Raw genomic sequence first — 26080 nt, 5'->3', positions numbered from 1 at the left:
CCTGGCTGCGACCTCCGCGCGTGTGGGGGCGCCGTCGGCGGCGGCCAATCGCGACTCACGCCGGAGCTCGCGGAAAGGCGCTCGCGGCGCTCTAGCCGACTGTGCGTCACGTGACGTCACGTCTCGTCTGTCCGCGCACCGCTTCGCACCGGGCGGCCACGCCTGCGCGAGCCCCGGACCCGCCCTCCCGCTGGGGAGCGCGCACGGCGCGTTGTGACGCCGTGCGTGCGCGGAGCGGGGAGTTGGGTTCAAAGGAGGAAACATGGCGGAAAACAAAGGAGGCGGCGGCGGCGGGGAGGGGGCTGCCGAGGCCGGGCCGGGCGGCGGCGGCGGCCTGGAGCCCACGGCCGCGTCCCCCTCGGGTGCGGCGCCGCCCGCGCCCTCCGCAGCGCCTCTCGAGGAGCGGGAGAGCCCGGGCGCGGCGGCGGCGGCGGCGGCGGAGCGTGGTCTCGGGGAGGCCGAGGCCGAGGCGGGGCCCGGGGTGGTTCCGGGGCCGGGCCCCAGCCCGGTTCCCCCGCTGACGCCGGCGGCGCCGGGCCCTTTCTCGCTGCTGGACACCTGCGCCGTGTGCGCGCAGAGCCTGCAGAGCCGGCGCGAGGCTGAGCCCAAACTGCTGCCCTGCCTGCACTCCTTCTGCCGCCGCTGTCTGCCCGAGCCCGAGCGGCAGCTCAGCGTGCCCGTGCCCGGCGGCGCCAACGGCGACGTGCAGCAAGGTGAGCGGGGGCGGCGGGCGCGATTCCGGGGCTGTTCTCCGCCGCCTTCGGGAGCCGGGCCGGCGGAGGCTGCGCGCGTGACCGCTGGCGGTGCGGTGCCGCGATCCTCCGGAACGCGTTTCACGGCTCTCGGCAGCGCTCGCGTCGCGCTTCCACGTGGGAGCCGGAACTTGAAAGTCGATCTGCGCGCTTGGGAATGGCCGTGCGAATCGCGTCGTACTTTCTGTTTTGGCTTTCAGGGGTGCTGCGTTAGAGGCGTGTTTCTGGGAGGTGTTGAGCCGCTCGGCTCTACAAAAGAAAGCCTTCTCGGCGGTGCTGCGGGGTGCCCCGGGGTGCAGCCTGGGGTGCATCGCGTGGGAGCGCTGCGCTGCGCTCCGCGCCGTCCCGCGGCGTCCACGTGGGGGGCACACGGGTACCTTCCGCGCTATGGCAGGAGATGGAACCGCAGCCATGCGTGGTTCCTCAGGGCTGAGCCCCGCCCCGTGGCCCGCAGGACTCTGCTTGGTGACACCTGTCTGGTTCTGGGAAGGACCCCTCTGGGTTGCACGGCGATGTGTTGTCAGATGGACCTCAAGGAGTAGCCCGGCTGTGGTGGTTCTGCTGGCCGTGCTGACTGCAGGCAGTTCAGCTGGGACCTGTGTCCAACGGGATCCATCACTTCCTCAAACACGAGGCTCCCACCACAGTTTATAAACACACTAACTGAAGCACTCGATTGACCTTGGTTGGGATCTTTCTTGTTAAATTCCAGACTCTGTGTTTTACATGGTGTGTACTGAGAGCTACTCGTGAAGTTAGGCTCGTTGTAGCAGTCGTGAGCAGCATTGTCTGAATATATCTGCTAGGGTGCAGGTACAGTGAAACCACGGAGTCTCTCCTGAGTTACTGATAACCTGGGATCTCAATTCTTGTCACCCACATTGTAAGAGTGCTTGATGGTGTGCTTTGGTGAGATAAGAATTCATCTGTTGATCGGGACCTTACAGATGTCATGAGTGAGGTGTGTGTGTAGGATCCCTGCTGATGGGGCTGTGTGTGTTCCATCTGTAATTGGTGTGTTGGTCTGCACGGCCCTATATGTTAGTGCAGCGGGTCACTAAAGAGCAAAACATTGACTGACCAGAACTGCAGAGATGCAGTTTTGTGGACAGTCCTCTCTGCACATTATGAATGCTATCAGTTGAACAGCACATGAAATGTTTACCAGCAAATCAGGTGAAAGCAGGCATTCTCAATGTACAGAGAGGTACCCCCTTGCTTAGCCTTGCAGGTTCATCCCCTGCTGGCATAGATGGGTAGTCACAAATCCCACTTCCACATTTGTAGTATCCTTAACTGTGAGCAGATCTTTCTTCATGAAGGAATTACTGGAAAGTAAATACGCATAGCTGTTCCTGAAGTGGGTTATGTGCAACCGAAGGCCATCTCTGTGCTGCACTGTTCTACAAACAGGCACATTTTCCTGCTATTTTTTTTTTTGTGTGCCTGCACCTACATAAGAGAATCACAAATGCTATGGAAAATTACTGGGTTTTTTGATAGTTTCCTGGTTGTTTTCTTAATTGGTTTCAGATTTTTATCCCTAAGCATTGTCAGTACTTAAAACTATAAGTATGTGTATTTACTGGCTAATAACTGCAAAAGCTGCATAAGTGTGGGTCAGATACCCACAGAGCAGTTCTCTGACTGCAGTGGTGGGCTGAACAGTGGGAATGCTTGGAAGCAGGAGCTGCTGGTGGTCTGCATCAACATCTATTCTGCCCTGTTGTCAGTCCCTTGAGATGCTGCTAAGGAAGACAGAGGAAGGGTTTCAGTTCCTAAGAGTTTAGAAGCAGTGACCAGACGTAAAAGCACTCATTCAGAGTTGTGGCTTTATATATTTAAAATGTGCATCATTACATCAGGTATTTAGCACGTTAGCTAGTATCTCATGCTCTTTTTAATTGATTTTTGCACTTTATCTGCTGGATAGGTGATTTCTCAATGCCCGATGGTTCATCTGTCCAACCGTTCCCTTTCTTTTAGGTTGAATAGAAGCCCACGAGAAAATGCTCTGCTGTAATTTCTTTTGAATCACAGTATTAAAAAACGTTTATTTTTAAGTTAGAGACTTCAGGGTGTTCCAGGGGCTGTAGGACAACTTTCTTACCCCCCCCCAGAGCTGCTGCTTCCCTGCATGGGGTGGTTGTGAGGTCTCACTGCTTTGCTGGGGTTGTTGTTTACACTCTCTTAAGATTATGTCAACAGGGAGAACGTGTGGTTCTCCCTGCCCCTCGTGGATGTCACAATCTAGCCAGCCTTCACTGGGCTGGAAGCCTAAAAAAGAGCTAGGAGGTGCTTTCAGGAAGGCCAGGAAAACAGAAGATGAGTCAATGTGTATAGACGTGTAATTCAAGGAAAAATATGCTTAATGCTGAGTGCTGCAACACATAGCGTAAATTATTTTGAGATGCTGAATTCAAATCCCATACCCAGGGTTTGTGTATTTAGAAACACTATTAAATTACATCTTAAATTATGCAGTAACTATTTTTAATCAGCTTTGGAAGGGAGGGGAGATAAAAATGATACTGCATCCGCACAAAGGTGACGTATCGCTTAAATTGAGTTTGGCAGTAACTATTTTCACTAAGGAAAGCATATAATCTTTAGAAATACGTGTTTGAGCACTTAAATTCCCAGTGGAAGTGGGTGCTTTGCACGTGCAGTCGCTGCCATGGATGCTGTCAGCCCCTGGACATGGCAGGCATTCATTGCTCAGCGGGCTGCTGCGTGCCAAGGGTGAGCGTGGAAGGGAAGTTTGAGCTGCTGGATTGCACAAGTGCCTGCCAACGTTTCCTGAGCTCTGAAGCTTTATCATCGTTATGGCAATGCAAACAACTGAAAGGATTTTGAACTTACTCATTCTTAACTCTGCGCTTCTGTTTTGGAAACCAGTCTGACGTGTTTCAGCCCAAACCAACCCGTCTTTAAGAACAGGTGTCTGAAATGGGGTTCTCTCCAACAGCAGTGAGGGGCGAGGAAGGTGGATCACTCCTGGATGGTGTGGTGCAGTTTGGGGCTGGCTCTCATTGAGGTCGTAAACATCATCAGAAGAAATCTAAGCAGTTTCTTTACAATCAGCGTCCTCGAGGAGGGTGGCAGCACAGGGGTTGCTGAGGCCCACAGGTGTCACGCCGGGCCCTGTGCTCAGTGCAGGCCTGGCCAGGAAGGGCAGCTTCCCTGTTAGCTGGCAGCTGAACATTAACAACATTTTCTGTTTGTGCTGTTCAGTTGCATTGTGATTTGCTGCAGGATGAGGTTGCAAACATAGTTCTGATTTTGCTTTTCCTCCTCAGTTCACCCCAGTCATACCCTTTCCGACTTAATTTCGTGTCTGTTTTACCTTGGGGTGCTTTGTTACTCCCCTGTTGCAGACCTGGGGAAGCTCCCTCTGTCCTGTTGGCGTGGCAGGGAGGAGTGGCTCACCATGCTTGAAGGAGGCAAGGGCAGCTAATTACCACTGTGACTGATCTCCCTGAAATAGGATCCGGCATTCTTTTTGAGTATCCACCAAGAGTTCAGCGTCGTCCAATTACATTTACTTTTCAAAGTCTTTCAGCTGTACAAATGGACAAAAATTCTCAGATAGTTTGAAAGCACCTCCTCGAAAAATATACTCACAACAAAAATGTGTAGGAACTTAAGGCTAGGTGGCATTTCTGGGAAGAAAGCATTGACTGCCCTTGGAGTGGTAAATAGGTGCTTAAATCTGTGCAGGCTGTTCCTGGGGCATCCTTATGTGTCAGTTTGGTTCATGCAGTGACTTCTCTGCAGTTCAGCTGAGGGTTTAGAACAGTAAGTTAGCAAGTTCAGGAGAAAACAAAGTGGGTTTTTTGAAGAATGCTGGGAAGGAATTAATCTACACGTTACCTCTTGTTAAAACTGTGTGTGTGTGCTTCTGTGTGTATGTCTGTGAATGGGGGGTGTGCTGCTGACAGGCAGAGGTGCAGTTGGCCTGGGGGGAGTCGTTAGTAGAAACTTGGAAGTGGTTTTGGTGCTTGGTGTTAGTTCTGCTTCTCTGTAAAGCACTCCTTGAGAAAAAAAACCTGAAACCTTCAGGTAAGTCATGATGTGATATCTGCCTCCCCAGCCCGATGGAAACAGGCTGTGTTAGAACATAGCCTCTGTTGTATCTGGGAGAATATCACCGTGCTTCGCTACTCAGATGTTCTCTTGAACATCACTTGAAGGGCTTTCTGTTCTTTAGCTTGGCTAAAAGAATGCTGTGGGGTGTGTGTTGGTAACTGCAGAAATGAGCAGTCTGAGGATTTTGTGTTTGCTTTCCCTATAACTAAGAAACATTCTGTGTTTTTCAGTTGGGGTAATCAGATGTCCGATATGCCGCCAAGAATGCAGACAGATAGATCTGGTGGATAACTACTTTGTGAAAGACACATCAGAAACACCAAGCAGCTCTGATGAGAAATCAGAACAGGTACGGTGCTGTTCTGCTTGCCACGATTCCCGTGCTGTTTTTCTCCTCTGTATGGTGATGCTTTCCAGGAAAGTGATGACAGCTGACCTTGCTTCCCTTTGCAGGTGTGCACAAGCTGTGAAGATAACGCTAGTGCTGTTGGGTTTTGTGTGGAGTGTGGGGAATGGTTGTGCAAGACTTGCATAGAAGCTCATCAGCGAGTAAAATTCACTAAAGATCATATGATCAGAAAAAAAGAGGATGTATCTTCAGGTGAGTGTTTGGATATCGTTTAGTCCTGCCTGTAGGAATGGTATTTTTTCTTTGGCCTATGTGAGTATAGAGGGGGAGGATTGTTTGGGTACCAACCAGCTCTTTAGCTTTCTCCAAAAGCTTGGGAAGAATCTATGAAATGCTATCATTGCCAAATTGGTAGCCTTAAAAATGGAGGAAAAATTAAATTTTAAACTGAAATGGCTTATTTACTAATACTTTGTACTATTTGATACTCTGTGTAGTAAGTGTCCTAAGCACAGAAGCAGCAGAATGAGATTGTCATCTTTAGAAAGAGTTTAGATCAGTTCTTAGTGATCCTTTTAATTAATGGAATAACTAACTAAGTGGAGAGGCTGGAATCTGGAGGGTGCTGACAGCATGGTAGTCATATCCACTGGCCAAGGAAATGAAATCATATTTTGTTGTACTTTGTTATAATGAGTAGTTATAATTCACCCAATGGAAAAGTATATACAGATAAGCTTACAGTCATACTCAGTATAATATTACAGTTGCTTTGATGTTGCTGAGTCAATTGGAATTTGAATTCATTCTTAGGTTTTATCTCCTGGTTAGCAAAAATTAATGTGCATGGTGAATGTACAGTTTAAGCATGCAGCTTCATTAGGAAAAGTTAATTCCTCAGCTGTCATTTGACAGTGTCATTTTTTTATCTACTGAAGTAATGGGGAAAACACTCCCAGAGCAGGTAGATATAACACTCCCTGTGTAAAGGGGATGGGTTCAAATTTGCTGTTTCTCCATGTAAAATAAGTTAAGATCTTCGTGATTGTTCTGTTGTGCCATTGCAGAGTAGTAACACTGCATTGCTTTCTGCCATCGTTTTTGGCAAAATCTTATTGGTAATTAAAAATTGTTACTGTTGAGCTTAGTTCCTGTGGACAACCATCTTGTTTTGCTTGCTGTATCAAGGAGACTTCTAAGATTATTTAAATTTAAATGTATTAACCCCAGTAAGCAATAACCAATTAATGTAAAGTCAAATGAGGGGACTCTGCAAAGACTTAGTAATGTTTTTCATTAGGACTGCTGTATTGTGGCTGTTGGGGTGACAGTATAACCCCATGTACACTTCAGTAACCTGAGTGGGGGTGTGCCCCAAAGTGACTGTTCCAGTAATGTTCTTTATGAGGATGGAATCTGATGGCAAGTCCACATGGCAGGATTGTAGCCTACATTTGGCATACAGTTATCCTTAGTAACTCTATTGGTTGTGAGGAATGACCATTCATTATTAGCTCAGAGATTTTTCCCTTCTTGCTTGCTAGGCTATACAGTATGCCTCAGGGACTTGAACACTCAGTTAGCATCAGCTTTCAATTCATGAGCTCTCTTTCTTTACTATAACTTGCATGTTGTAACAACCTTGAGAAACTTCTGGGACTACGATGCGTTTACTTGTTTTAAACCTTATCTGCTGTACCTTCCAGAAGCTGCTTTCCTCTGTGCCAAGCTCAGAACAGCTTTACAACACCATGCAGCACCTTTTTAGTAAATTCACAGATGTTTTCAACAGTATCTTTGTGTTTAAGTGGAAAAGTTCCCTGGTCTAGCTGTGGCTTAAGGAATTTTATGACCCATAATGACGTTAGCTCTGCAGTTACCACTTCAGTTGCATATGACTTAATTAGTTTATAAAGATTTTGAAGTGATAGTTTAGAAGACCTATGGGTGTCTGACAGTATAGAAGTCTGAGAAGTTCACTCTATCCTGGAGAGTGTCAGAGGTGATGCTGCATGGAATTTCATCTGTTAGCATGAGCATGAAATCCAAGTGTCCTTGCAGGTAGCAGTGCCTTTTGAGTAGTTTTGATGGGGAGAGAAATTCCTCCTTCATTTTGAGTACAAGGGAAGCGGGGACAGCTGCAGAACACATAGCACTGCAACTATTTTAATAAGAACATATTCATGGTTACTTCAGGGTGAGAACAGTTCTATAGTTGTCTTTGAATTCTTGGTTCTTAGCATGGAAGTTAGTAGTTTTGCACTTCAGATTGTCTTAAGTTTATTTTAAAATGCAAAAATGGTTTATCTTTAAAAACAGAGGCCGTGGGAGCATCTGGTCAACGTCCTGTTTTCTGTCCTGTCCACAAACAAGAGCAGTTAAAACTTTTCTGTGAAACATGTGACAGGCTGACGTGCAGAGACTGTCAGTTACTGGAACACAAAGAACACAGGTACCAATATTACCATCTCTTACCTCCTGTGGTGTGCTGTCTCAGGGGAAGAAATACCTCTGATTTCAAACAGTTGTGTCTGTTTTGGCTGCTGTGTTAACTCTCCATCAGACATAATTCCTCACAAAGGAGAGCATGTCTGTAGTGCTGAAAACTTCAGGTGATGAATTAACTGAGCTGTGTGGAGTGTCAGGACTGGGCTCAGAACAACGTCCTCTGGGGTGGTTTGGTGTGATGAAGCTGTTCCCCAGCCTGGCAGTTATCAGTGCTGTCACTGTCTACATGACACACATGAAGCACTGAAATGGGAAGTGCTACAGCCCTGAGAACCTGGAAGCAAAAATGATATCACAGCACACAGACGAGGCAATTTTTGAAAGCATGGATTTTGTTACAAGATGGTCTCCCTGTTTAGGGTGAATTTTCTAAAGGCAAGGTATCGATTTCACATCATCACTGAATGTGGGGTCAAAACAAAAATATGGCCTTAGTTGATTCAAAATCACATCATTTTCATGATGGGTGTTGTCTCAGAGTTTACTTTTCTCTCAGCTGCTAGAAAAAAGTTTGACCCTCTTTAGGAGATGTTCGAACTTCTTACTCTTGATAAGCAGCTTGGTCATAGAGTTGCTTATAGGTTCGAAAAAGCTCTTTGCAGTATTATAATAGAGAATCTGGGGGATAAAAACATGTGTTTATCAGCAAGTTAGTCTACCAGTAATGCTTCTCTATGAAGGTGCTTGACAGTGTGAATTTAGCTTGTTTGTTTGTTTCTTTTTCCAGGGCAGTAATTAATGTCATAGATTGCCAGAGCAGCCTGGAGAACTTTCACTTTTTAAACTACCACTACTAGAATACTAACCTTGTGTTCCTGCTGCGTTCTTTCATAGATCATAAATATTCTGAAAAGCACTCTTATCAAGAAAGTGTGGTTTCCAAGGATATCTTAACTAATCTCTTCTAGTTTATTTTCATGCCTGTTTGTGCTTGATGCTAACAGATTAACCATTCATAAATGGTTGGCTATTGTTTAATGAAAGAATATAACAAACTGTTACTGCATATTCCTCATCTAGTGTTAACAAAATCATTTGTCAGACTCTGAATGGTGTCACTTAGCTGGGTTTCATAGACTGCTGTCTTGTGAAGTGATGCAGTGCATTGTCTCCCTGTGTAGCTGGAATTGAGGGACTCGTACAGATACAGTCCTCTGGACATCTACAGAGAAAATTTTATTTGTAAATTAAACTGTGTATGTATGTGTGTGTATGTGTCTATGTAGATAATGTAGATAAAATCCCATTATCAAAATTTTGATGGTCACTATGGCTTTACATCTAAAATTGGGATCCTTATTGGTCCTTGTTAACTGAGATCTTCTGTATGTTGAAAAGGTACCAGTTTCTAGAAGAAGCTTTCCAGAACCAGAAGGGTGCAATTGAGAACCTGTTGGCCAAACTTCTTGAGAAGAAGAATTATGTCAATTTTGCAGCTACACAAGTTCAGAACAGGTAAATACCCCCAAATGATTAACTGTTATCATTGCCTGCTTAATGAATGAAGGGATTAGAAGAATACTGTCACGTTAGTTGATCCTGTATCTTTAGTTGTATTGAACTTTAAAGCATTTGGAAAGTTTTCTTCTCTAAACTGGTGTGCTTCTATAAGAAGTTGTTACATGAAATAAACTTCAGAGTTGTTATCTTTTATGATGGCAGCTTTGATTGGAACTGAAGATTTACATTGACTACAGTTGTTTTGGGGGGGGAAGGAGGAAGGTCAAATGAAACCCCTCTCGTGGTTTCTGTTAAGTTCAGCTCTAGGTGACAGAAGTTTTGGCTCTAAACAAATTCTTAGTGTGTATTTGCTGTATATGGGAGTTTTGTTGCTGTTCCTTAACTGTGTAGCAAAAACTTGATTTGGAGGTGAATAGGAAGTTGACCTTTTTATTGTTATAATGCAAGCAAAACTTAGTGTATTTTATCTGAAAGGAAGCCAAGCTTTTCTTTTGGTAGTTCAGCCTATAAATTCTAGGAATAGCTAAAGGTCAAGGTTAGCTTTTTTGCATTACCTTGATTGTGATCATGCGACATGGCAGCCGCCTTACTGACAAAGGAGCAAATGTATGCTCTCAGTTTGAATGTGGAGACAGTAAGGGCACGTGATTGCTCCAAGCTTTTCATGCAGCTCTTAGGAGCTCTTTCAGGAGACACAAAATTGTTAAGTAGATGGACAAGTTGTGGATTTGGTGCGTGCTTGAAGGAGATACAGAAGCCCAGATACGTGGGAAAGAAATAAACTGAAAGCTCAAGAGGTGTTACACAATTCTGTGATAAGAATTCAAGGCCAGTAAACAGTGCATGGGAATAACATGTAATGTTTTTTGCCTATGGCAAAGTTTCTGGTTTCACTGAAAATGCAGTGAATTTCTGCAGTGTGTGATTGCGTTCTGTAAAGACTATTGTTAACTGCTGAGCCAAATGGGTCATGCAGGGGAGGTTTACTTTTACATGTCATTCAGTTACGTTGTCAATGTGTGGGGCACAAAGTCCATCAGTAAAAACTTCAGGGAAACTAAAAGGTATTACAATAATATTGGTAATGATAGCAAACGGCTTCAAAATAGCACTATATGTGATCTAGAAGGGTAAAACAGCATAGATGGAACAACTGCTGGAATAATTGCTACGTGCCAGGACAAGAATGGATGCCTGCTGTCTCAATGAAGGGTTATTGACTTTTTTTTTAATGTAGTTTTGATTTTGAATCGGAAATAGGTTGTGCTATCACAAAAAAATACATTTGTCCAAGGTGCTGAAGAGTATTAGACACCAGCAATGACCATCACAAGGGAGAAAAGCATTGGTTTTGTGGTCATATCAGGATGAATGGCATCACAAGTTGTGATGCTTGGTGTAGCAGTGAAAAGCCCTTTCAAAAAGGACACTTGAAATCTTGAAAAAGGACTTGAAAAAGGACACTATGTTGTTGTCAGGGTTAAATTCTGTATACAGAACTCAGCATAATTTGCTTGACTTTCACTTAAACTGAGGAAGAAGTACAGTAATGGACATGATGAAGAGTTGTGAGGTGTACAAACTAAAAGGCAATCGTAGTAAAGTGCAAGAGATGAATATAGACCAACTTGAGGCAAATAATTAGTGAAAAGACTTATTATTTATTGTTTACAGGTATGTAATGACAGTTTTCTTTACAAACTTCCTTGGGGTGGAGGGGTCCATTTCAAGTTCAGGAATGACATCTTTTGTGGTTAATATGCAGTAGCACAACAATTTAAAGCATCATACACAAATTCTTCATAGTGAGAGAGGCACAATATGGACATATATATTTATGTGTTGATGCACACGTGGACTTTGCATGTGTTTAAGTATATGAAGTGTGAAAATGGCAAAGACTGTTCAGTTATTTCGTGTAGAACACACACTGGCTGTTTGAGATGACATGTAGGTCTCACTGTTTAATTTTTTTCCCCACACTGAAATTTTAAATGGCTTCTTCCAACCAGTTGATAAACAGCTATTTCTGATCAATTCATGCAGTTTTGCATGCTGTCAGTTTTGTATTAGAACTTTTTCCATATTGGAATGGAAGGGTGGGAAGCTGGATTTAGAGGCAAAATAGGAAGTGTCTGCCTGACGTTATGTTTCTCTTTTTTTTTTAGGATAAAAGAAGTAAATGAAACTAACAAACGAGTAGAACAGGAAATCAAAGTGGCTATATTCACCCTCATCAATGAGATCAATAAAAAGGGAAAATCTCTCCTACAGCACCTTGAGGTATAGTTAAGAGGGAAAATAAGTGTTGGTTCACTGTTTCCAGTCTCCCATCTAGAACTTGCGTTCTGTATTTGAAGACAGTTTGCTTGGTGTGACTGCAGGTTATCAAAGGCTCAGCACTGCAGAAGTGGGGCTGCTGAGTTTATCTGCCATATTCAGGAGGTATTTAGAGGCATTTTCTGGTTGGGATAGGAAGCTGGTGTGCAGAGTGCCTGGCCACATGGCTGTCACTTCCTGCTGCTGGGGTTCCACTCAGTACAGAGCTGGCTGCTTGTTGGCAACTCATCTGGATCGCTCCTCACATCCCTGTCATGCTGACAGTATGATAAAGAGGGAGCTGGTCTGGTTTTAGTAGTTGATTTCCCTGCGATAAAACAGGAATTAAGCTCTCATCTGAGCCTTTTTCTCTGCGCTTTGAAACACATGGGAAGACTGATAGACTGCAATAATAGAGAATTGTTCCTTGGTGGTTTTAGCTACTCTGAATATAAGTATTAGTATAAGCTTCTTAGCTTGTTAGAGTTTTTTGTTATGAGAACTGTGATAGCAGTTTATATTTTATTTGCCTGTTAAATCCGAAGTCTCCATTGTAATAAAAGTTTTTATTTCTTCGTAGAATGTAACAAAGGAAAGGCAGATGAAGTTAATACAGCAACAAAATGACATCACTGGTCTTTCGCGACAAGTGAAGCATGTGATGAACTTTACTAATTGGGCTATTGCAAGTGGCAGCAGTACTGCTTTGCTGTACAGTAAACGGCTGGTAAGGAAACATCCTCCCACTTGTCTGTGCAGTACAGAGAAGGTTTACTGGAAAGAATTTCCTAAGTATTTTGTAGCTCCACTAGATTGTATCTAAGGAATCAAAACTGACTTACGTGTGCTCCGTTTAAGGAATAAAACAAAACAGCCACTAGTATGACAATGGGATAAATTTTCCAACTTGTAGAACAAGTTTCATTTGTAAATTAAGGACTGAACAGTTTTATTGGAGGAGTGAGGTAAAGCTCTGCAAAGGCAACTCAGCGTTTCGCTTGAGTCATGTAGAAATGGAGTAGCAGTACTGCCATAGCACTTTGGGTTCAGTAAAACGTTTGTGGTGCAGTGGATGACTTTCCCAGTGAGCAGAATGCTTCCCAAGATATTAAACAAACATACTAGTTATAGTCCTTGATAGTGATCCAGCAGTTAAAACTCTGTGGGCAAGTGCACACTTCTTAACGTTCTCATTGTTTTGTTGTCATGAACATTCTTACTTTTCTTTCCACTAGATAACATTCCAGTTACGACATATTTTGAAGGCACGTTGTGATCCTGTCCCAGCTGCCAACGGAGCAATACGGTTTCATTGTGACCCCACGTTTTGGGCAAAGAACGTCGTCAATTTAGGTGAGAAAACTTGGAGTGTTTACTCTGTGATACTTAAACAGCTGAGCGGGAGGATTGGAGACACCTAGAGACAACACGATCCATATGACTGTATCGAGACAGAGCTCAGCTATAGCAGTGCTTTGTGTCGTGCTAGCGTAACTTGTTCTTAAAGTCATGCAGTGATGGGGTGCTATCCACTGACCCCAGGTATCTTTTCCCAGTGTTTGCTTCCTTACTTACAGAAATTTCATTCACACTGTGTTATTTTTTCCCCCCTCTTATGACTTTAAATTTCTTGTCTTGTGTGTTTATGTTGAACATGAAGAACAGTTACGTCAGTTTTCTTGCCTTGGAAGCTTTGCAGTTACGGTTCTTTTAGTCTTTCCTCCTTTTTAGTTGTGTAATTTCTTGTTCTTTTGGTTTTCTTTTTGCTTTTCTCATGTATGGTTTCTGAAGACCTAATGAGAAAATTTCAAACTTAAATTGCTTTGTTACTGCCCCTGTGGGACATCAGTTAGACACGTCTGAATAATTTTTCATTTATTGACCTTTGGATGACAATGGAGGTGAAACTGTTCACTAGTTCTACTTCTCTTTTATTCTTCAGGTAACCTTGTTATTGAAAATAAACCAGCTCCTAGTTACACTCCTAATGTAGTGGTTGGACAAGCTCCTCCAGGAACAAACCACATCAACAAAGCTCCAGGACAAATCAATCTAGCACAGCTTCGACTTCAGCACATGCAGCAACAGGTGTATGCACAAAAGCATCAGCAATTGCAGCAGATGAGGATGGGACAGCCATCTGGGTCAGTTCCCAGACAAACAAATCCTCAAGTCTTACAGCAGCAGGCAAGTGTCTTGTATGCTGTTATTTCACTTTTCACCATAACACTGAGACTTAAAAATGCCCTTTCAAAACAAAACGGTTTATAAACATGAAAATCTTTAGAAGTTTGACGTGCTTTAAGTATGACAACTGTTGGCCTTTCTTGGTGTTATGTAACTAGTAAACCTACTTCTGTGGAAAGAAATCGGCTTCTTGTTTCCATGTTAAAAGCAAAAATTTTAAAAAACAAAAACCCTTGCAGCCTCCCAGGTTGATCAGCATGCAGACCATGCAGAGAGGTAACATGAACTGTGGGGCTTTCCAAGCACATCAGATGAGAATGGCTCAGAATGCTGCTCGTATACCAGGAATACCACGCCACAATGGACCACAATACTCCATGATGCAACCTCACCTTCAAAGACAAGTATATCCTGTGTACACGCTTCATTTGTGCCATCGTGCCAAACTTTCATTACAGTAGATGATACCTCCAGTTTTAAATGTGTTTATCTGTAACTTAATAACTCACAGCTACACATATTGATATGCTTTGTCATATTGCATACTGTATTGTGACATTTTTGCTACTGAATGTAAGAGAATTTAAAACATTAAAATTGAAAAGAATTTGCCTCTTTGTGTTACTAAAATGTACTGCATTTTAGTTCTGTGAAAGAAAACATGGCAGTTTTTCACTTTCTAGTGGCATTCAGTTTTGAGGTTTATTAAGGAATAGTCAGGAATAGTGAAATGGAAAGTGCTGTAATTTAGAGGCTTTTAAAGAAACCACATTCTGAAGTGTTTTAAAACTCAACCCTGAAGCACAGTGCTGAGCAACATATGCTGTTAAAAATAACTTTTATTGTCAACATTAATGTGGCTGGGAAACCAAAATGACTTGGAACAATCAGTGTTTGTACACAGATACATGAACTCTAGAGTCCTCTGGAAGAAGTCATTGCTTTAAGGAAATAATAACATGAGAATAACTTGACAGAAATTCAGGACAAATCTGTACTGTATATTTAAGATCTGGTCACTTCTTTTTCCAAGTAAACATGCATAACAGTTGCTTTGCATTCAGTGCTGTCAGGTAACATTGATAGGGATTTGAATTTATATCCATCCCCTTCCATTACTAAATTTGTGTTGAGGACTGTCATACAATGCACGTGTTGTGATTTTACATGCAGGCTGGGAATGCGATTCATCTCTAATGCAGTCGTTGTCTCTTCTCTTTTCCTGCAGCATTCTAACCCTGGGCATGCGGGGCCTTTTCCAGTTGTTTCTGTGCACAACAACACTATTAATCCAACTAGTCCTACTACAGCAACAATGGCAAGTGCAAACCGTGGCCCAACAAGTCCGTCTGTTACAGCAATTGAACTCATTCCTTCCGTAACAAACCCGGAGAATTTACCTTCCCTGCCAGATATCCCACCCATCCAGGTCAGTGGAGAGGACTTTCTGCGTCCTGTTTGGGTATCAGTGTTTGTGGAGTGGTTTAATTATTTAAAGTTGAAACATAATTGAACTCTTCAGCCCTGGCCTTGGACGTCCAACTGCTTTTAACTATATGGGGCTGATATACTTGGCCTGTGACAATGCTGGGTTCTGCAATAACTCTTAAACAGAGATTTATCTGGAGCCCTGGTTTTGGTGTCTGCCTGGATGTTCAGTCATTATACAGGAAGCAGTCTCCTTAAAAACACATCTTAAGCTTCAAAGCAGCTGACCTGACACCAATAACTTTGCAGTTCTTAGTCTGAAAGAGCTGGGTTTGAGGGCTTTGTGTTTGTTTTTCTGATGAGGCTGCAGGTAACGTACTAACATCAGAGTAGCAAAAGGAAGAGATCACATCTCTGAATGTGATTGATTAGTAGTGCTGAAGCTCTGTTTAGGCAGAACAAAACGCAGTTATAACTGATTATGACCAGCTGTACCCCATCAGAGGTTTTGATATATCAAGTTAGAATAAATGATAGTGGTTTCTATAACATAAATACCCAACTTCTAGGTGCATTGAAAATGCAGAATAGTGTAAAGATGCTAAAGATACATTCTTATATTTATATTCTTATATAATTGCTGTTGCACATTTTACTTTATGAAAGAAACCTGTCCAATTCTTTCAAGCTTAATGTTTCAGAGATGCTTTCAGTCATAAAAAAATCACCTTGAATAAAATATGTTTCAAAGACATTGTTCAAAATTATGCTGTTGTTTGGTTGGTGGTTTTTTGTAGTCAAAGTAACACAGGGTATCTTTTCCCTTGTTTATAATAGCATCTAAAATGTGTGTAAAAGGAATGAATGGCAGGAGGAGAACTCACATCATATTAAGGAAAAACAAGTTCATGATTCCTAATATCTTAATTGTGGAATCACTCTTGCAGCATTACTAATAAGTTAATTCATTCGACTAACAGTATTTGCATGATTAACACATTGGACATCTGGGAACCAAGGCAATCTGGAATGGCCTAATGTTAATTGCACATGATGACCACGGTGGAAGAACTCAGATAATCAGGAGCTTCTGAAAATCTTACATGAAGTTTTTAGTAGGGGTTTCTGTTTGGACAGAGTGATTTCTGTGTGGAACTGAGAAAAATGTTTGCTGATGCCCAGACTCCTTGAGGAGATGGTGATCAATTCCAGTGAAGATACTGATCACAGCGTAAAGATGTGGAACTATTAACAAACTTAATTAAGCCTCTCTGATTCAAATTCTTGTTTTTGCCTTTTAGCTTGAAGATGCTGGTTCAAGTAGTTTGGATAACCTTTTAAGCAGATATATCACAGGCAGCCATCTACCCCCACAACCCACAAGTACCATGAATCCTTCCCCAGGACCTTCAGCTCTATCTCCAGGGTCATCAGGTAAAGGCAATGGGTATTCCTATCAATTCCTGTCACAAAGAAAGTGATATTTTGTAAGCTTAAAAATTGTTTTTCTCAGAAAAAAAAGTTATTCTGGAAACTTGATTTCCTTCAGAAATATCCTTACAATAACAGGCTGCCATCATATGAATGCAGTATTCCAGAGACACATACAGACTGATCTGTCTGTGCTATAATTTTGTCTTATATTACTACAACCCATTTTTGGTGGGTGTCGTTCAGTAAGTTTATACCAAGTCGATTTCTGCACTGTTTCTTTTCAGGTTTATCCAACTCCCACACTCCTGTGAGGCCACCCAGTACCTCCAGCACAGGTAGCAGAGGAAGGTGAGTATGTGACATTAATGCTGCCATCAGACAGAGGAGTCAAAAAACGAATTGCAAAAGGTCAATAGGGTTTTATTATAACAGTGACCCAGTAACTGGGGAATGCTTACAGGAAGGAGATTTTTATTTAAAACAATTCTCTGCTGTCTCGTAAGCTTGATCTATCTTAGAAAAATTGTGACACATTTTGCCTTTGAAATCATTCAGGCACACTTTAATTTCTTTGTTCTAATGCGTTTTCCTCTTATTTATGTGCCCATATCTTTCTAGTTGTGGCTCCTCAGGCAGAACTGCTGAGAAAACTAGTGTTAACTTCAAGTCTGACCAGGTGAAAGTCAAGCAAGAGCCGGGGACAGAGGAAGAGATATGCAGTTTCTCAGGAGCAGTAAAGCAGGAGAAAACGGAGGATGGCCGAAGGAGTGCTTGCATGGTAAAGTTAGTTTGTGAAACAGTATTATGTAGTATTCCTAGCAGCATGTTTAAGAATCCTGAAATCATAAAGCAATGTTACTCTTGAGCCTCATTATCCCTTTAACAGCCTCTGGAGATTGTGAGATATTTCAGTCTCAGACAAAGTATCTTTGAACATTAAGTGTGGGCCAGCTCTAGTGGTGAGCTGTTTTTGTAGCAGTGCTAAGGCTTATAATTATTAGAGATTTGTGACATAAGTACCAATAAGATGGCACTGGGAGTCGTGCAATGACTTGCTGTCTTAGGTAAACATTGAATGATGGCAGATGTTTCCCTTGCTGATTTGAACAGGACGTGATGTAGTGATGTGGCTGCAGATCATACCCAGTCCTTGAAAAGTTTTATGTATTATGTTAGATAGTTGCTTATTGGAAGTAGTTCAGTAGAAGAGTTAGAACTTTATTTTGATTTGGCCCGTATTTTGGACTTCATCTGTTGATACTATGCTCTGACAGATATAGGTTAGTCTGCATGTAAGATTTATTGTTAGTTACCAAAACGAATTTCCCCCAGCAAGTGTAGAGTGTTTGCTGCTTTTTATCCCTAATTAGTAAAAGCTGTAAGTAACCCATTGTTAGTGGGAGGTCGTGAGGATTTCATGTATGTATGCATACTGAGACATCTTGCGGTCAATCAGGAGTTCCACGTCAGAGCATAAATAAAAGTTTATGGTGACATGTATTAGTAGAAGTGAGTCTGTTCTTGAAAGGTTGGACTTAAGAAAAAGTAGTTTCAGTACTCAGGTGTACAGAATGATGTGCTGCTTACCTGGGCAAGTGGCGTGTAGTACTTTTAAATGGTGGATGATACGCTGTTTGCAATGTAAGAGGAAAGATGCTCTTGATAAACTGACTCTTAGGTTTTCATGTGCTACTTTCATTTCAGCTTAGCAGTCCTGAGAGCAGCTTGACACCACCACTGTCCACTAACTTGCATCTGGAAAGTGAATTGGAAGCCTTAGGAAGTCTGGAAAATCATGTAAAAACTGAGCCAGGAGACTTGAGTGAAAGCTGCAAGCAGTCTGGGCATGGCCTTCTCAATGGAAAATCCCCAATGCGGAGTCTGATGCACCGATCAGCTAGAACAGGAGGAGAAGGCACTAACAAGGATGATGATCCGAATGAAGACTGGTGTGCTGTATGCCAAAACGGAGGGGATCTGTTATGTTGTGAAAAGTGCCCCAAAGTGTTTCATCTGACTTGTCATGTTCCAACACTCCTCAGCTTTCCGAGGTACCAGAACCAGAAACAGTGAATTGGTTCCTGACAGCATCTCTGTGGTCTCAGTCACATAACAGATTTCAAGATGGTACCAAAAGGTTTTGGTACTCCTCAAGATCTGCCAGCTCTGCATGACTTTTTATAGTAAAAAAAATCTGGCATTTTAAAGGCATGCCTGAATTGTTTTGCACATAATGATGAATGTTTATTTGATGAAAGCATAATCTCTCAAAGTGTGATTCTGTTATGGAAAGTTCATTTTAAGTCATGGTGAGGAAGTGGTTTTGAAGTATCTGAGCGTATTAGGGAGAGGATTACGAGGGCAGGAAAAATGTCCCTGATGGGTATTTACCTTGAATATTATGGGTTATCCCCTATCTTTATATATCCAAGTCTTTAATATTGTACAATGTGAGTTGTAAGAGCCAATGAAAAAGTCTTTGTGGTCAGCACTGATGACCCTTTTCTTTTTTTCTCTTCAGTGGAGATTGGATATGTACGTTCTGCAGAGATCTAAGCAAACCAGAGGTAGAATATGATTGCGACAACTTGCAACACAGCAAGAAGGGGAAAACAGCACAAGGCCTGAGTCCTGTGGACCAAAGGGTATGTCTCAGATTTGTAGGAATCAGTTTCTTAGGAAAAAAAGTGCTTTCTGATATTACCCATCCCTCACCATTTCTCACTCTATTTTTGCTTTGACTGCAGCAGATTAATTATAGTTACAGGTTTACCAAAGCAACAAAGTGATTATTAATAAGATTATTGTGCTTGTAAGTGCATGTCCTGGTGTTGGTGACTTTTTGGAAGTTGTCCTTTACATTGGAGCTATAATAATCCAGTAGCTAAAACTTGTATGTAAATGCATCCTGCAACGTACATGGATCTCTTTGGTGTTTTTAAGTAGACTATAAAAATGATACAGCTTCCCTACAAATAGTTACATGAGCCTGGCGTGTTAAGTTTATGCTGTGAGAGATGCTACAAATTGGTGCTTTGTTGTGAAAAGTATAATGACCTTGGTGTAATTATTTTTAGCTTTATCAGTCAGCCTGTGAACAAAGTGTTACGGTATTATCAAATCAAATTCCTCCAAAGGAATTACAAGCAAAGGAAAGAAAAAACATTTGAGCAGGGGAAGATTATAGTCAATTTCAAACTGTGTCTCTTAGGGGGAAAGAAGAAAAGTCTGAGCTGAGTCTTTTTCTTTTAGATGCAGTTACCTTTGGGCAAATACAATTGTTTGGGTTTTTTTAATTTGGCTTTTTATTAGTGTGCCTCCACGTGTTTGATTGAGCCTTAGATATCTGTTTGGAAGAAGAAGAAAGCGAAAGGGGAGTATACCCCTGCTATGTGAGCAGTAAGATGGTGTTGTACTCCTTACCCCACCCTCCAATGCCCTCCTAAGGACCTTCACATTTTATAAATAAACTTTTAGAGATCGTATTTAAATTTTCCAGTACAAAGTACAAACCCATTTAAAATTAGGAAATACAAACTTCTGGACCAAGGATAAATTAAAGATGTTAACATGAAGCTGTTTATTTCTTTGTAAGAAATGTGAACGTCTCCTGCTTTACCTGTATTGTCATGAGCTGAGCATTGAATTTCAAGAGCCAGTCCCAGCCTCGGTGAGTTTTCTTTTAAAAATAGCTTATGATTTATTTTTATCGTAACGTCTCTGTAAAGGCTAGAGGTGAGTTTGGGATGGAACGAACTGCTTCTACTTGAAGCAGGTCCCCTTGGTCAGCCTAAATCATTCAGAATTTCATGATTCTGAAGGATACAGAAGCTGATTCTGTAGCTTGTCCATGCAGAAGCTCCAACCCCAGTCCTAAACCCCAGTATTTGAAGTTACTTTTGTTGACTTGAAAGTGGGTTGGTCAGGATACTCATCAAATTCAAAGTGTTACAAGAAACTTTAGAAGAACTTTTTTTTTTTAATTACTAGTAAACAATCTTAAGGGATGAAAGAAACTATTTTGACTTTTCCGTTTTCAGTTGTAAGGCCAACAAATGTATTGAAAAGTATTGCTGTGCTATGACAGTGAAGTAGTGAAGCTTGGGAAGAAGTTGTTAGAAAGTCTGAGGAAAGGAAATTGTTCCCACTTACTGCACATGCATGACAAGATTAGCTGGTTGATGCTTTGAGAAGCAAAGAAATGAAGTGCTTCTGTGAGCTGTGTCACCGTTGTAGTGATAAATCATTGTTTTTCACAGATACCAAACTACTACAAAATTATAAAGAAGCCGATGGATTTATCTACAGTGAAAAAGAAACTGCAAAAGAAGCATTCTCAGCATTACCAGACTCCTGAGGACTTTGTGGCTGATGTCCGGTTGATCTTCAAGAACTGTGAAAGGTTTAATGAAGTACGTTAACTTCCAATCTGTATTCATTTCATTCTTTCTTCAATTTATTTCAGCATGGTTCTGAAGCTTCTCCAAGTAGAAGCTGTGCTTCCAGTTGTAAAGTTCTGATTAATGAATCAGCATCTGCTCCATAAGTAATGAAAAATTATGCAGTTACAGAACTAGCTCTTGTTTTCAGCTAGATGAGATCTAGAGTCCTTGAAACTGACTCAGACTGTACAGTGTTGTTCTTAAACTCAGGACTTAACAGTAGAATTGTATCTATTGAGTAAACTACTGAGAAAAAGTGCTTTTTTGACAAATATTGTACTGTTTTTTTGTGTCAGATGTAGGCTGAATCAAATTGTTCATTATTCCTAGTGTCTATCCTTAGTGCTTTAGCTCATGGGTAGGTGGGCTGTCATAAAAATGAGTGCTCAGGAGGTGACTTTTGTATGGAGTCCTATTTTGATGAGTGTGGAAAGGTGACTTTGCAATGAAGCCATCTGATGGTGAAATACTTGCACCTTATGTGCAGGATGTGAATTGGAGGGATACATCATGTTTGTGCTATCGTTAGTTGGAACTCAGGAAAAAAGATCCTGAGTATCAAAAACAACTGTGGTGTTATACTGCAACAGAGCAGGTGCTAAAAAAAAATAGGCATTTCTGAGACAGACCACAAAAAGCCTTAGAGAAAAGGCATTGCCAGGGATGGCTTCTTTGTGATCCTAGCAATCCATCAAATGGCTGGTATTTCTTCTGTAAAGTGTAACGCAAGTTTTGCAGTATTTGGGCAACATTTCTGGCTGTGTGAAGAGCTAAATTGAAGTGCACAGATCCATATTTAAAATCTCGACTGCTCCATGAGTACACTGGTAAAAATGAAGTTGAAGTACTTCTTAGACTGTGATGCTGTACACTGTAATTACAATCATTTGGGACTTTGACAACCCGACTCCCTTGTGTCTCTGTGTTAGGTGGAAGAAGTTGCAATTATGTGAACTTCTCATTCAAGGGAATTAATGAAGCATCTGCTGTAGAGGAAAACATGCTACAGCCCTTAGGGGCAAGGCTAAAACCAGGGAGCAGGGACTGATGGATGTTTTTTAAAAAAAAAAAGGTGTTCCAGACTTGTCTCTCTGTTTGAAATTCCAACTAATGGCAAAAGATGAGTCACCTTGAACTGTACTATTAAACAGCACCAGGTCTAGTGCCTCTGAGCTGTGTTCTCTTAACAAAAAATAAAGTGGAGTATGCTCCCAAGAAAATAGTCTCATGGAACACTTAACTGTCACAATTGAACTGAGACTTTTCCATGATAGTGCATGAGTTTGTAATGAAGAAAGCAGTCATGAGCAGTGTGCAGTTTATAAAATGACTCAGAGCCATTTACTTGTACAAAAGCTGTGTTCTGTCAAAGGTTTATTTACCTCCTGTTGCCCTCTTAAGACTGTTTTAAACCTGCTTCCACTAAGTTTGAGAACTAAAGAGGTGTAGTCCACAACAAACTGTTTTCCTGTTATGGCTGACTGTAGTCATCCAAGCCTATGCAATCTCGTAACTTTAGAAAGGATTATAATTTCATTTTTTTTGACTCTGGTATCCTTTTTAGATGATGAAAGTTGTTCAAGTTTATGCAGAAACACAAGAGATTAATTTGAAGGTAAGCGTTTTAGACCATGCACACTTGGTGAAGGGATGTGCATTTCCAACAGGTGAATATTCCTGTCTTCTTTTATTTGCAGGCTGATTCAGAAGTAGCACAGGCAGGGAAGGCAGTTGCATTATACTTTGAAGATAAACTTACAGAGATCTACCCAGACAGGACCTTCCAGCCTTTGCCTGAATTTGAGCAGGAAGAGGATGATGGTGAAATAACTGAGGACTCCGATGAAGATTTTATACAGCCACGTAGAAAACGCCTAAAATCAGATGAGAGACCAGTGCATATAAAGTAATCTAATTATATGGACCTTAAATTTATTGTAAAAACTGTTATTTAAGTGTTCCTGGAATATTACCATGCCTACGGTGGCCGTCTTGAAGAAGCTGATAGCTTTTTAAACAGTATTAGAGTACAAAAAACACTTGTACAGAAAGGTATTCTCATCAGAAGGGGAAAAACTGTATTGTAAATTTTTGATGGGTATTTTTTTGTTGATTTTTTTCCCCTTGATTATTTACTATTTCCTTTCTTTTCCCGATGGAGGGGACACACTCATCCTGGTCTCAGATAGAGGTGGATGAATGTTGAAGAGAAGCAGATTTGAAAAGAGATGTTCCATGTACAGATGAGGCGGCTTAGTAAAATGTTGTGCAGGACTGGACCAATACAGTTGCTGTGTATTACTTTCATGCTGGACTATCATGTAAATCTGTAAGCAGCTTTCCCCAAATCCCCTCTTCGTGTGAACTTAAGTGCGTGTTGGGTCATTGCTTCCATCATCTCATTTAAATGCTATTGTGAATAACTGATCTTCCGTGTTGATCCAGGTACCTAAATTTGACTTTCTTTACTACATTTTATGTACAGCAAAAGGAAAAAAAAAAAACAAACCAACATCATTAAACTGTTCTGAATTGGCGACTGTAGGAGTGTGAGTTCTTGACAGGTTGAGACTGAACTGACTGCAGCGATTGCTTTTCAGTAGGGTTAGGGGTGTTTGTTACAAATCCTGTACTCATGGCACAAACCCTCGAGTTACATCATCTGTCCCTGGTCCCCCTCATGAGGCAGAATGTTATCTTCAGCATTTGTTATCTCATTTTCTGTACTTGAAGAGGTAATAACTGGTTGGGGTGTTTTTCCAGTCTTCCTAAATATCAGTTTCTAATAGACTGCTCGGCAAACAATAATCTGTTAACTACCAAATGTGTAAAATTTCCTGTATTCACTTTGTCTTACTTGTAAATAGTAAACTGAGATTTCTTGCAGATCAGCAACATTTGCTGACCTGTTTTTAAGCTAATATGTATTCTTATGAATTGTTCCTATCAAGAAAAGATTTGTAATATATGCTGTCTATTTCTAACATTGCATTCATTTTGAGATTATATCTTACTTTTATTAAGAGTACTACTCAGAACTTTCTTCAGAAGCAGCTTGTGAGTGAAATGGTCTGGAAAGATTGGAATAAACTTGTTGAGACTGGGTTGCTTGCACAGGCCAGGACTTGGCATTGAATGGTTTCTGGTCAAATACTGAAAAGAGGTCAACTTCTCAATTCCACTTGTGCAGTGCCTGCCCATTGCACGCCGTGTTCATTCTAGCATTTCAGGTTAGAAATGAGGTCATCCCAAAGTAATTACAGTTTGAACAGTCACTTTGCTAACACAGAAAATCAATACCAGAACTGAGGAATGTAATTTCTGGCCTTAGTATAGATCTTGTTAAAAGTTAAAATGAAGATATTCTGTAGTCAGATGAGGTCAAGGTGACAGACTATAAATTCACCATAAGATTTTGTGTGAATACAGCATTTCTGTGGTAAATCACTGGGCTTATCATAGACTAAGCATGGGCAGCTCCTGTGACTGTTCATTGTACGTACTTTATTATAGCAATGGTAAAGATCAGCATTTCTAGCACAGCGTATCAGGTTGAGATACGTTCTCAGAAATGCTTATGCAAATCAATTGAGATTTGATTTCTTTTTATCGTGGCCAAGTAGGCGTGCATTGTGACTGTACCTCCCACCGTAAGCAAGGAGACTGAAGGTATTTGTAGCTTGGAGCTCACGTCTTTGGATTCTATGAACAGTACCACTGAGACAAACTGATTTTTGTCCATTTTTTTCAGACGTTCCTATAGTGTCAGCTTCAATCTAGTTTTTACCAGTTTGTATGCAAAAGGAAAAGTTATCCTCCTCAAATGTGTATTATATCGACATACAGCCCATAGCAGAGGATGAGATGTGTGAATAGGACACCGATGGTAACAAGGCATCGTTCATGGCTATGTGTATTGCCTATTTATGCGTTTCTAGTTTCTCATTTTCATTTTGCAAAAGAATATTATTAAAACTATAATGAAAATAAGATTTTTTTTTGTGAATTCTCTTCAATTGGGGTTACTGTTCTTCAGGTGCTTAGGTGCTCCAGGTTCTGCACCTTTGTCACCGTTCACTTTGTGAAGCACCAGTCCTTGATTGCAGATTGCGACTGCCTGAACTGGAGCATGGAATAAATGGCTTGTCCCATCCACTGAGTGGGAGAAGGACCCCAGTACGAAGCTGTGGTGCAGGGTAACGTGTTCCCTGGCTGCTGCAGAGGGGGCAGCATCTCTTTTCCTCCCAGCTACCAGACTCCAGAGCAGACGTGTCAGTGTTTTAAGACAGCCTCTCTGACAGATGTTCTGCTTTCTCAGAGAGTGCATCAAACTTTGTCGTCTTGCCAGTTAGTTTGTATTTAGTTCGTCTGCAAACCAGGTGTGATGCCAAACTCTGACCTCGCACGTGGAACCCAGTGAGCATCCAGGGTCAGTCCTCCTATTCAGCTCATCAGTCCTCAGCAGTGTGATGTGGAACGTTGCAAAGAGTCTTAAGCGTTTATTGAATACAAAGAAACAAAGGAACACCCTGAATTCCAAGTACAGAAATTCAAGGGTTGTTTTGAAATCGGCTAAATTCCATTTGAAAATACTTAAAGGGATCGATGGGCTCTGCTGGTGCATTTCTTACTGTGTAGTCTGTAAGTGTTCATCCTACAAGTGGTCAGGCTTTGCTCAGTCAAAGTGATCCTGTGTTGCCCCGCTGGATGCAACCCATTCAAGAGCAAATGTATGGGTTTTGTGTGGAAAGGCCACTGTGCTCCTCTGAGCATCCCTGTGCCAGATTCCATGAGTGCAATATGGGCAAGTGGCAGTCTGTTACTCTGGGAAACAGCATAAATTACAGCAGATAGAAGCTGTTGTGGGTGCGCTCCTTGCCTGCTGTGCTCTCTGTGATGGCAAGGAGGTGGTCTGGCATCCAAGGTAACTCATTGAAGACGTCTCTGTGGAAGGACCATTAGTGTCTTAATTTGTGTTGTAAATGACCCTGAGGTTTCAGTTAATCCAAAGAAGTAAAAGGCGACTTGCTTTTGAAATAGGAACGACAGGTGTGCAGTATGCTACGTGTGGATCTCTCAATTACCTCAGCAGGTATCCTGCCTTGTAATTA

The 26080-nt window shown here is 41.7% G+C and overlaps 1 protein-coding gene across 4 annotated transcripts; it reads left to right on the top strand.

The window, feature by feature from the left end:
• Positions 1 to 250: 250 nt before the first annotated feature.
• Positions 251 to 24959, top strand: TRIM33 (tripartite motif containing 33). Of its 4 annotated transcripts, NM_001379126.2 has the most exons (20): positions 251 to 713; positions 5072 to 5190; positions 5295 to 5442; positions 7510 to 7642; positions 9037 to 9153; positions 11328 to 11442; positions 12059 to 12205; positions 12714 to 12831; positions 13421 to 13665; positions 13905 to 14069; positions 14894 to 15094; positions 16395 to 16527; positions 16812 to 16875; positions 17146 to 17305; positions 18232 to 18578; positions 19049 to 19172; positions 20123 to 20197; positions 20787 to 20939; positions 22534 to 22584; positions 22667 to 24959. In NM_001379126.2, the coding sequence occupies exons 1-20, from the start codon at positions 263 to 265 to the stop codon at positions 22877 to 22879; spliced, it is 3279 nt and encodes a 1092-aa protein (NP_001366055.1). In that variant the 5' UTR covers positions 251 to 262; the 3' UTR covers positions 22880 to 24959. The 4 variants fall into 4 exon arrangements, with proteins under 4 accessions (NP_001366055.1, XP_040508655.1, XP_040508654.1 ...); XM_040652721.2 differs by lacking the exon at positions 13905 to 14069; XM_040652720.2 differs by lacking the exon at positions 22534 to 22584.
• The last annotated feature ends 1121 nt before the right edge of the window (positions 24960 to 26080 follow it).

Source organism: Gallus gallus, chromosome 26 (assembly GCF_016699485.2).
Source record: "Gallus gallus isolate bGalGal1 chromosome 26, bGalGal1.mat.broiler.GRCg7b, whole genome shotgun sequence".
Lineage (NCBI taxonomy): Eukaryota > Metazoa > Chordata > Aves > Galliformes > Phasianidae > Gallus > Gallus gallus.
The sequence above is the reverse complement of the archived record's forward strand: the minus strand, read 5'-3'. Positions and strand labels throughout refer to the sequence as shown.

Bases quoted from the DNA above. Each gene is read 5' to 3' on its own strand.
- TRIM33 (NM_001379126.2), top strand. From the start codon at position 263: ATGGCGGAAAACAAAGGAGGCGGCGGCGGCGGGGAGGGGGCTGCCGAG. The intron at 5,191-5,294 runs GTACGGTGCTGT...TTCCCTTTGCAG, and splicing joins CTGATGAGAAATCAGAACAG to GTGTGCACAAGCTGTGAAGA. The intron at 14,070-14,893 runs GTATATCCTGTG...CTTTTCCTGCAG, and splicing joins AACCTCACCTTCAAAGACAA to CATTCTAACCCTGGGCATGC.